Consider the following 11,806-nt stretch of genomic DNA (forward strand, 5'->3'; position numbering starts at 1 on the left):
ATCTTTTTTACAACCTAAAATTATTTAGATTGAATTTCTAAACAAGTCAATAAATATATAAACTTAAATAACCAGCGGAAATATGGCAAAAGATAGATTATCTTTAAAGAAAACAATATGGGACAAAATCAGCATCTCAATTCTAGTGGATGGGTAAGGACAAAACCATGAGAAGCTAATTCAGTTCTAATCTCTTCCAATAGATCATCAAATTGGTTTCTTTGTCCTTTAAATATTATTTTAAAAATATTTTTTAGGAAATAGGTCAAAATGGACTGGTCTGTCCCTGTCTAAGTCCAATCTGGTCCTTAATTTTCTACCATTCTAGTTAGACTAATGCTTGAGCCAAGTATTAATTACGTCAGTCCAGCCTGTTTTATAATATTAGTAGGTTGGGTTGGGACATCAACATTATCTGACTATGCTGGCACAACCTGACTGCATCAAGATGGGCCTAAACCGACCCATTGACCCCATATTGGTTGTATGCACATGAAATATTTTAATTGATGTGACATAATATTATTAGAAAGATTAAAAAAAAAAAGAGCATGAAAACAGGGATATGTAATCTGAGCCAATCCAAGAAATATTGTTAATGTATCACATATATTCTAGAAATAACTAAAGTATTGCAAAAAGAGTGGTTATTTTTTTAAGAATGAAAAATGAGTACTAATAATTATTTGATGATGTAACTTGTTTTGTTTAATATACTTTAGTTATAACACAGCAGGGAGGCATGAGGCATTCATGCGCAGTGAACTCTTTGTGGAGAAGGAGTTGACATGGTTATTCATTTACTTGGGCAACGAATTCTAGCCCTACAAAATGGAACTAATTCATTATTGTGCCAACAACATTAAGTTATATACGATTTCCATTGAAAGTTCTAGTAAATTGTTGAACCTCTTTAGTGGTTTGAAAATCAAATAAAGAATAAAAACAACAGAAACGATAGAGTAAAGAGAGTGAAGAAAAAGAACATAAAACAAACCGAGAGTTTGATTCTTCAATATTGAATTGCGACCCTAGAAAATGAGATTACTCGAGTACATCCACATTAGGTTATATATAAGCACTTTTAAAAAAAAAATTATATATACATATATATATATATATAATAATAATAATAAGCACACGAAGGGCATATAGAATATAGAATAAGAATGACAAAGCTAATTAAGTTTAGGGAGATCATGATGATCAGGAAGGTACAGATTCTCATGGCATATACTATAGCATCTGACGATAAATCGCAGCGTGAAACCGCAAAATGGTTGACACTTGAACATCTTCCCCTCCAGCGTGAAACCGCAGTATTCTATGTTGAGTTCTCTTTATACGCACTCACAAAAATTTAAAAGAATTAAATTTATTTTTTACACATCTCTATCATTTCTAATTATCCTGAACTATTTTTATAAAAATAATTGATTCTTATCCACTTTAATTTTCTTTTCACACCCACAATTTTATTTTAATTTATTATTTAAATAATATTATTTCTTTATCATTCATATCTTTTCCTTTTGAAGATTTGGGTGTGAAGTCTTTTCTCAAAAATAAAATAAAATAGAGGATAAAACGGGAAAAAATCAATCAAACTTATAAAAAAATTAAAAAACAAAACAAAATGATTAGTCCTTAAAAAAGTAAAAAATATAAACATGAAATGAAAAAAGACAAAATAAAAATCGTCATACGACCAATAACAAAAAAAATTTAAAATAGTGAAAGTTTATAATTTTGGATATAACATGTGGAGTGTGTGGAGAGATATAAAAACTATATAATTAGTTTCTTTTTAAAATTAAATTTAATTACATAATTAAATATGCTACAATTATCCCTTTTTGTCATTGATTGTGAGGGTCTTTTTGTTATAAGAAAATTTAAGATAAAAGAAGGTGTGGAGAGTAAAAATTATGGGTGTGTGAATAGAACCGCTCTTAATTTAATTTATAAAAGTGTTTAGTGACGTCACCGATTCGAAGCATCACCGTTGATAGAAATTAAGTGAACTCATCTGTAGGTCTCATATTGTAGAAGTACTCATTATTTATTAGTATGTGGTGTTTAATAGTACTTTATTAGTAAGTGGTGTTTAATATTACATTTATTAGTAAGTGGTGTTTAATATTACTAGTGCTCTATATTCATTTAGAACTGAGGTTTCCAGAGTCCATATAAAAATGTTACATTTTATTAAAATTATATTAAAAAATTTTTTTTTGCAAAACTGATAAAATTTTATGTGGATCTGACATATTTTTTTTTAGTAAAAAAGAATAGTTTGCCCCTTGATTGTTGAACATAATTTTTGCCATTTTTATATGATTACAAGAATTATTAGATAGGTGCTTGCTACTACCGGAGAAGGCAAAATTAGCCAAGTTAATTTGTGCATGGTACATGCACATGCACACAACATCCTTTGTCACAGGGCACATTAATAAGGGTATGGGTATGGGTCTGCCGTGAAAGAAATAATCGGGGATTTATTCAGTCTTTTTCCCTTTGTCCTTAATTTATTTCTTGATTTCTTGATTTTTTTAATGTTAATTTGTCCTCAAAGTTTTACGTGAAGCAACTATTTGAGCGGGAAAAAAATAACCAATGGATCTTATAATATATTTCAATATTCTGTATGAAATGTCTCATAATTCATAGGGCTATAAACTATGATACAAGCGAAAAAACAATCATTATATTTAAAAAAAAATACTGTACTCGAGCTTGAAAAGTTGATTTTGCTATTAATTATAATCATTCAAAATTTAAAGAGTATGAAAATTCGTCTAAAATCTCACGATTCAAAATCATGAACTATGGTTAGCTACTACGATTCAATAGCAGCTGATTCATGCCATCAATCCTCCTTTTCTTTTGCTACTGATGGCATTCCATTAGAAATTATGTTTGTGCTTTAACTAAAATTTTCTCCTTTCTTAGTAATTAATAATCTAGTTTAGTATATCAGTAATTTGTATTAGATTTTTGATAAGTGCATCGGATATGTGGAGGAATATACCGTTATGATCTGTAATAATAGATTTGGTACGTAAATACATTGAGATGTAGTAGATAGAACATGTATTTTCATTTTTTTTCCCTTTTGCGCAATTTTCATATTCTCAAGTGCTTAATTGAGGATGAGAAAGAGACTGAGAAGCATTGTTAATTTCATTTAAATTCTCACAGGGACTTAACAATGGAGTCGTATCGTGTCTACCTTTTAGTGTATGGAACCACTACAAGAATAATCACTTTAAGAGATCAAACTTTTTTATACTAAAAAAATTTTGGTAGTAAAAAACAAACTTTTTATTACCAAATCTAATAGCAAAAACTACACAATCCGTTACAAATATAATTAGGTAACAAATAACATGACGGGAAATGAAAATTGGTTCCCGCCAATAGTTTTTTGCTACCAAAACAATATTTGATAACAAAAGTATAAGATTATGCCATCAAAGTTTAGTAGCGAAATATTACTTTTTTGCTACCACATATTTTGGTAACAAAATGTTGACGGGAAGCAAAATTTTTTCCCGCCCGAGGTATTTGCTACCAAATTATTTTGGGTAGCAAAATATATAACATTTGCTACTAAGTGTTAGAAACAAAATATAACTATCTACCATTCAAATTTGGTAGTGAAAAATCAAGTTTTTGCTATCAAAAAACATAATTTTTTGCTACCAAATTTTGGTAGCAGAAAATAAGATTTTGCTACCAAATTCATATTTTGGTGGCAAAAAGATGTTTTTTGCTACCAAAAGTTGTGTTTGGTAGCAAATCATATATTAAAACTTATATTTTGTGCTTGTATTGTTTTTTTTTTTTTTAGCTTTCCATTAATGTGTCCTATATTAAGTTTTAACAATCATCCTAGTATATTTTGTATAACAATTATTTAATAATTTAGTTATTTTATGTAGGTGTAATAAAAGACATGTTCATGTGTATATATATATATATGTGATATTGTTAATTAAGTATATGTTCCACATAGAATAGTATATAATCTTACTATTTCATTGATTTTTAACTTTGAATAACGTATTTCAATTTCAAAACTATATTTTTTGTTATAATGTTACTAGAATAATGAGTCTAAAATTGTGGTACCAAATTCAAATTTAGTAGTAAAAAATAGGCTTTTGGCTACCAAAATAATGTTTGGTAACAAAAACATAATTTTCTAGTACCAAATTTTGGTAGCTGAAAACATGATTCTACTACCAAATTCATATTTTGATGGTAAAAATGATAATGTTATGAGAACAATTATTTTAAAATAATTTTAAAATGTTTTTTTAAATTTTTAATAGATGTCTTTCTGGTACCAAATTCAAATTTAGTAGTAAAAAATAGGCTTTTGGCTACCAAAATAATGTTTGGTAACAAAAACATAATTTTCTAGTACCAAATTTTGGTAGCTGAAAACATGATTCTACTACCAAATTCATATTTTGATGGTAAAAATGCGTTTTTTACTACCAAAAGTTGTGTTTGGTAGCAAATCATATAAAAACTTTAAAACTTATATTTTGTGCATGTATTATTTTTTTTTAGTTTTCCATGAATACGTCTTATATTAAGTTTTACAATCATCCTAGTATATTTTGTATTATAAGTATTTGATAATTTAATTGTTTTGTATAGGTGTAGCAAGAGACATGTTCATGTTATATATATATATATATATATATATAATCTTGTTAATTAAGTATATGTTGCCCATAGTATACGATCTTACTATTTGATTACTTTTTAACATAGAATAATGTATTTCAACTTTAAAATTATATTTTTTGTTATAATGTTACTAGAATAATGAGTCTAAAATAATTTTTTTCATTAAAATGTTTTTTTTTTAATTTTTAATGTCTTTCTGGTACCAAATTAAAATTTAGTAGCAAAAAATATGATTTCGACTACTAAAATAATGTTTGGTAACAAAAAAATATAATTTTTCTGGTACCAAATTTTGGTAGCATAAAACTTGATTCTGCTACTAAATTCATATTTTGGTGACGAAAAGGCGTTCTTTGCTACCAAAAATTGTGTTTGGTAGCAAATCGTATAAAAACTTTAAAACTTATATTTTGTGCTTTTATTTTTATTGTTCTAGTTTTTCATAAATTTGTCTTAAATTAAGTTTAACAATTATCCTAGTATATTTTGTATAATAAGTATTTGATAATTTAGTTATTTTGTATAAGTGTAACAAGAGACATGTTCAGTTATATATATATGATCTTGTTAATTAAGTATATGTTCTACATAAAGTAGTATATAATCTTACTATTTAATTATTTTTTAACATAGAATAATGTATTTAAACTTTAAAACTATATTTTTTTCTTATAATATTACTAAAACAATGAGTCTAAAATAATTTTTATCATTAAAATATATTTTTTTAATTTTTAAATATATGTCTTTCTAGTGTTAAATTAAAATTTAGTAGAAAAAATATACTTTCATCTACCAAAATAATGTTTAGCAATGAAATGTTTACTATCAAATATTTGGTAACAAAAAAAGAACAAATTTTTTGTGAGAAAAACATTTTACACTCACTAAAAATTCGAAACGCACCCACCACCGTCAAAAATTCTCTCTCGCTCTAGATCCCTCTTCCCCGAGTGTTCACTTCCATTCGAATTACAGAAGAGAGAGGGAGAGACAAGAGAGAGAGAGAGAGAGAGAGAGAGAGATGGCGGACGAAGAAGAAGCAGAGCTAAGCAAGACGCGGAAGAAGGAGATTGCGAAATGGTTCCTCCTCAACTCTCCTCCTGGCGAGAGAGAGAGAGAGAGATGGCGGACGAAGAAGAAGCAGAGCTAAGCGAGACGCGGAAGAAGGAGATTGCGAAATGGTTCCTCCTCAACTCTCCTCCTGGCGAAATCCAATACGTTTCCAAAGGTGAATTTACTTTGTTTCTCTCTCTATCTCTCTGTGAAATTCGCTTCTTGTTCTTTCGGCGCATTTTGAATTCTGCTCGTTTACATGGTAGTAGTTACCTAGATTTGATACATTCCCAACTTTGATAGTTTAGGGTTCTCAAATAGTAGTTTAATGTTTTCTTGATGCATTACAAAAGGATTGGAATTGCACAAGACCATCCTCGGAGAGGCCTGAATAGCTGCTGGAAATTTCTCTAAAATCATATCTTGCCTATGGAAAGATATCGCTTCAACGCGATATTTACTTACAGAAAAAGTTGGAAAAGGAGAGAAGGAAATGAGAAGGTTTAGGTAATAATAACTATAATAATAATAGTACAAGCTCTCTTTTGTTTGGTTCTATGGTGGTGGTGGCGGCGGTAGTAGTAGAGATAGTGATATTACTGATGCAAGCTCTCTTTTGTTTGGTTTTATAGTTTAGAAGAGGGAATATAACAATAAGAAGTGTTCCGTACATTCGGTTTGGCTGGGAATTGCTTGACCTGGTAAAATTGTTCAGATCCACTAATCAAACTTCCCTTGGCATGTCCTTTATTTTATTTTTACATTGTCCGAAGTGAGATGTGCTGGAGTTTTTCCAATGTCCCGCATCCACTGTCTTCTGTTTGTTATTAATTTAGGGGTGTGTTTACTTCACATGAAAGGGAAAGGGAATAGTAGTGATTCCCTTTCTCCTTTAATCATGTGTTTACTTACAAATTAGGAATACCCAATATAGAGAATGAAAAAGGGGAATACTAGTCCTTGCAATCCCTTTAGTATTGATTCCTTATGGAAGGGTACACACCCTTGTTAAGTTCACATGTAATGAGCCCATAACCATTTAATTACATACGTTTTAGTTAATTACATTTGTAGCATTGCTATTCCTAAGGTTAGTCAACACTAGAAAGGGAATCAGATTGTTGCTCAGTACATCATCAAATAGAGTATTAAACACTAGAAAGGATTCAACATTCTCATTCTTATTACTTTACTTTCCTCTTCAATCCTATTAACTTTCCTTAAATGGTTAACCAATGTCTGCCTACTAAGCTAAGTCCATTTTGACACCACTACATAACAGTTTTTAACGCAAAGAAAAAATGAAAATTTTAAATTAAGGAAGATTTTTTTTTCAGCCGCAGATATTTCTACAATAAAACATTATTAAAAAAAAAAAAAAAAAAAAAAACTAAGGAGGTTAAATATTGACTAACTAGGATTAAGGAGTAAAAGTCTCGGAAAGGAAGAGGTAAAGTGTGAGTAGAACTAGAACCTGGGGCGTAGGAGAGGATATGCTTCGTTTAAGAGAGATTCCAAATCCAAATAATTTTTTTTTTTTTTTATTGACAATAATATCAGAATTTTAGAGAGGCCGTTGCACTTAAATACGGAACCAACCCTCCCTCCATTTCACTACTCCACCCCCATCCTTCTCCTCTCATTTCCATTCTTCATTTCCTCTCTCTCTCTCTCTCTCTCTCTCTCTCTCTAAAATTATATGAAACTAACTACCTGAGCGTTAAACGACAATCTCATTCAACACCGTACGTCTCTCTTCTCTCTCTCTCCCCTGTTTTTGCATTCTTTTTTATATGACATGATGAATATGAGTGATTGGTTTCAGTTCTTCACTCTTTTTTTCTTTTTTCGTTTCTTTCTGATTCTTGCATTTCACATGGCTTGTTGTCGTTCACTGGCTCAAGTTGATGCCACCCTTTGAAGGTTTCTGTCGTTTGATGATCGTGGTGTTTTTGTGATTGATTGTTTGCTTTGTTGAAATGATATATATATATATATATACACACACATATATCCTCTGTTTTTTTTTCTTTTCTTGGTTCTATTTTTATTTTATTCACTAATAAATTTTTGGAAGAAGTTGAATATTATTATCGAAAGCTTCATTTTTTTCCAGCCATGGATATTTTTATATCTTTTCTTAAGAGATTAGCAGAAAATATGTTCTTGCTTTTCTTTCTTTGCTTTTTTTTTTTTTTGCTTTTTTTTTTTTTTGCTTTTTTTTTTTTTTGCTCGAACCTTTTTTTCAGCTTGGTGCTATAATAATAATGGCTCTAATCTACTTGAAAAACAATTTTAAAACCGTGTTTTTCTTTGTCCATCATTTTTTTTCCTTTTGCAATTTTTCTGACCTTTCTGATTCTGCACTTCTTTGTTCATCTATTCTTCGCAATAATAGAACGATAATGATGTATAAATTTACAATGATAATGATGAATATAAAAAGAAAATATAAAATGTAAAAAATAAATAAAGATATGACGTTTTCATTAGCTGTGGTTCCGTGAATATCGTGATTTTTCTCTTTTTTTGTGGATCGTTAGGAACTCACAGTGATTCCTGAAGAAACTAGTATTTCTGTTTAAATTCACAAAAATTCTATTCTTCCAGAATATTCCCTTCTTTTACCTTTTTGATATATAAAGAATCGGAATCAAATAAAAAGAAAATTTGCCTTAAACTTGTACTCAGTTCTTTTTCTTTCTTTCTTTCCTTTTCCCATAATAGTGTAAGTTTTGAAATTACGTTCTTTCATTTTCAATTTCAATAGGTTAAGCTTATATATATATATATATATATATATATGCGTATATTTAACTTATTTGTTTATTTGGGGTGTCAATTTTTTCTTATTTCTCTATGATTATCATCAACAAGCGAAGGAATGTAGTGTTGATCTTTTGCTTTACTAATAAGTTGAAAATCCTTTGCTTCTACATTCTTCTGTTGTTTCTTTACGTAGATAGACAAAGATTTTTTGTTTTATGTCTTTATTACCTCCTTACCTTATTCATTATTTTCTTGGTCTTTAAATTATTATTTCTTTTTTTACGGTCTTTTTAAGAGCTTTGGAAAACAAGTAGGTGTAGTTGCAGGTCTAACAAGGATCAAAATTTTGCAGTTTGACCCACAAGTGTCTCAATTATTCATTGCTTATTTATTTTGTTCTCCCATAACTGCTGTTCTTGTCTTTTTCATTCATGACTTTATACTAAGTTACTAACTTTTTATAGCCAAGAAATTATAAACTAATATCTATAAAAATCATCTCTAAAATATGAAAGAAAAAAAAAAGACATCTGTTTATTCTGTTCCCTGATCTCAGCCACGTATTAATTTTTCATCGTACCAAAAGAAAAAAGAGAAGAAAAAAGAAAAAGAAAGTTTATCACTTTATTGACACAAGACTGCCTGTTCCTGTACTCAAAGAGTCAATAGTCGTTTTCCCACACTTCATTGTCTTTGCCTTGTCGTTTCCTCGTTAGTGTGAGTCACAAAATGGTCCTGTGTGTTTTGGCTTGGCATGGAAAATTTTGCCTCTTTTTTTGTCATCTTCCCACTGAGCTGATCTTCTCTTGTCTTTTTCCACAATTACTGTCACACAAGCACAAAAATATACCAACTCGGCCGAGTCAACGTCCGAGTTCACTTTCTAGAATCTAACGATTTTGATTTTCTTTTTGAAGTTTTCAAGAGAACACTGTTGAAGGGGGGTTCTCGGGGAGTGATATGGCAAAGGAGCAATTGCAAGTGCTTAACGCGCTTGATGTGGCCAAGACACAATGGTACCATTTTACGGCCATTGTGATTGCTGGAATGGGATTCTTTACAGACGCATACGACCTCTTTTGCATATCACTCGTCACAAAACTCCTAGGCCGTTTGTACTACCAAGAGCCGGGCTCTACCGACCCGGGAAAGCTTCCTTCAAATGTCTCGGTCGCCGTTAATGGCGTTGCTTTCTGTGGGACCCTCTCAGGTCAGCTCTTCTTCGGCTGGCTCGGCGACAAGATGGGGCGAAAGCGAGCCTACGGCATGACCCTCATGCTCATGGTAATCTGCTCGGTTGCCTCTGGCCTTTCCTTTGGGACGGACCCCAAGTCAGTCATGGCCACTCTTTGCTTCTTCAGGTTCTGGCTTGGCTTCGGCATTGGCGGTGACTACCCTCTCTCGGCCACCATCATGTCCGAGTACGCCAACAAAAAAACTCGTGGCGCGTTCATCGCTGCGGTTTTTGCAATGCAAGGGTTCGGGATTCTAGCTGGTGGGATGGTGGCAATCATTGTCTCGGCGGCCTTCAAGACAAAGTTCCCTGCTCCAGCCTATGTTGTTAATCCTGCAGCCTCGATTGGGCCTGAGGCGGACTATGTCTGGCGTATAATTGTCATGTTCGGCGCCCTCCCGGCTTTGCTCACTTACTATTGGCGTATGAGGATGCCCGAGACTGCACGGTACACTGCGTTGGTTGCGAAGAACGCGACGCAGGCTGCGGCCGACATGTCGAAAGTCTTGAATGTTGAGGTCACCGCGGAGCAAGAGAGGGTCGACGAACTTGCCAAGGGTGACAACAATTTCGGGTTGTTTACAAAACAGTTTCTCAAGAGGCATGGACTTCACTTGCTTGGGACAACAAGCACTTGGTTCTTGTTGGACATTGCATTCTACAGCCAAAATCTGTTTCAAAAGGACATTTTCAGTGCAATTGGTTGGATTCCTAAGGCCAAAGAAATGAGTGCACTTGAAGAGGTCTTCAAAATCGCGAGAGCTCAAACACTTATTGCCCTTTGCAGCACGGTCCCTGGTTATTGGTTCACCGTTGCGCTAATTGACAAGATGGGGAGATTTGCAATCCAATTAATGGGATTCTTCTTCATGACAGTCTTCATGTTTGCACTAGCCATTCCTTACCACCACTGGACTCTTTCCGCGCACCGGATTGGCTTCGTCGTCATATACTCGCTCACCTTCTTCTTCGCAAACTTTGGCCCCAATACCACCACTTTCGTCGTGCCGGCGGAGATCTTCCCAGCGAGGCTGAGGTCAACATGTCACGGCATATCAGCTGCATCAGGCAAAGCCGGCGCAATTGTTGGCGCCTTCGGGTTTCAGTATTCCGAGCAAGGGATTGGCGTGAGGAACACTCTCATAATTCTTGGGGTCATCAACTTTCTTGGTATGATGTTTACTTTCTTGGTGCCTGAGTCTAAGGGAAAGTCTTTGGAGGATTTATCAGGCGAAACCGATGCTGAAAACGGCAGAGAATCCGCAGAAGCAAGGCAGGAGAATGGGAGACATTGATGATGGTGCTTGCTATCGGAATAATAAGCCCTTGTTGTCCTGTTTCTTTTGCTTGCTTTAAGAAACTTTTTTCTAGGATTGGATACTGTTTTTTTGGTTCCTTTTAAAGATAATATAAGAAGAGAGTTTTTATGATTCATTATGGTTGGCGGATCCTGATCGCACAAAGAACAAACACTGGAAAAAAAATTTCTTCTCAATTGTGAAAATTCTTCTGTGACCACTGTCTTCCAAGCAACCTACAGGAGAACATGTGCAGTTGAGGAAAGCACATATTTTGGTAAAAATGAACGTCCACATCACACATCAAGTGGCTAACTCATTTGAACCACAGACAAGTGGCTTTAGGAGTGTAATATAGAGATGCAATAATGTACCGGGGCGCGTGGGCCGGCCTAAGGCTCGGTCCAACTCATTAATATTGATGGGCTAGACTGGGTCAACATATATCGGCCTATGGACTGACACGGCACGGCCCATAAAAAATCATGGACTTGGCCGGGCTTGGGCTAGGCTGGGCTGACCCGTGTAAGGCCCATATAGGCTCACAATGGGGGAAGCCAACAAGTTTAAGATGATTGGGTTGATGACTTTAAAAATTTAGACAATTCTGATATTCCCACTGATACTCTCATTGGGAGTAATACTTTGTAATTATGAACAATATTTTCTTTTTTATGTTTTTTTTCTTTTTTAAGTAATTTTGTAAACATCTTATGTATAATTATTCTGATTGTACTATTTT

General features: G+C 32.9%; 1 protein-coding gene across 5 annotated transcripts; it reads left to right on the plus strand.

Annotated features, from left to right (window-relative positions):
* The first annotated feature begins 5,608 nt into the window (after positions 1–5,608).
* On the plus strand, positions 5,609–11,200 carry LOC21404277 (inorganic phosphate transporter 1-4). 5 transcript variants are annotated; one of them, XM_024171020.1, is made up of 2 exons: positions 5,609–5,938; positions 9,450–11,200. In XM_024171020.1, the coding sequence occupies exons 1-2, from the start codon at positions 5,889–5,891 to the stop codon at positions 11,059–11,061; spliced, it is 1,662 nt and encodes a 553-aa protein (XP_024026788.1). In that variant the 5' UTR covers positions 5,609–5,888; the 3' UTR covers positions 11,062–11,200. The 5 variants fall into 5 exon arrangements, 4 of the variants coding, with proteins under 4 accessions (XP_024026788.1, XP_024026789.1, XP_024026790.1 ...); XR_002902923.1 differs by lacking the exon at positions 9,450–11,200 and adding an exon at positions 6,117–6,219 and having other exon boundaries at positions 5,868–5,938; XM_024171021.1 differs by lacking the exon at positions 5,609–5,938 and adding an exon at positions 6,230–6,270.
* Positions 11,201–11,806: the final 606 nt, after the last annotated feature.

This window comes from Morus notabilis, unplaced genomic scaffold (genome assembly GCF_000414095.1).
Source record: "Morus notabilis unplaced genomic scaffold, ASM41409v2 Scaffold93, whole genome shotgun sequence".
Classification (NCBI taxonomy): domain Eukaryota; kingdom Viridiplantae; phylum Streptophyta; class Magnoliopsida; order Rosales; family Moraceae; genus Morus; species Morus notabilis.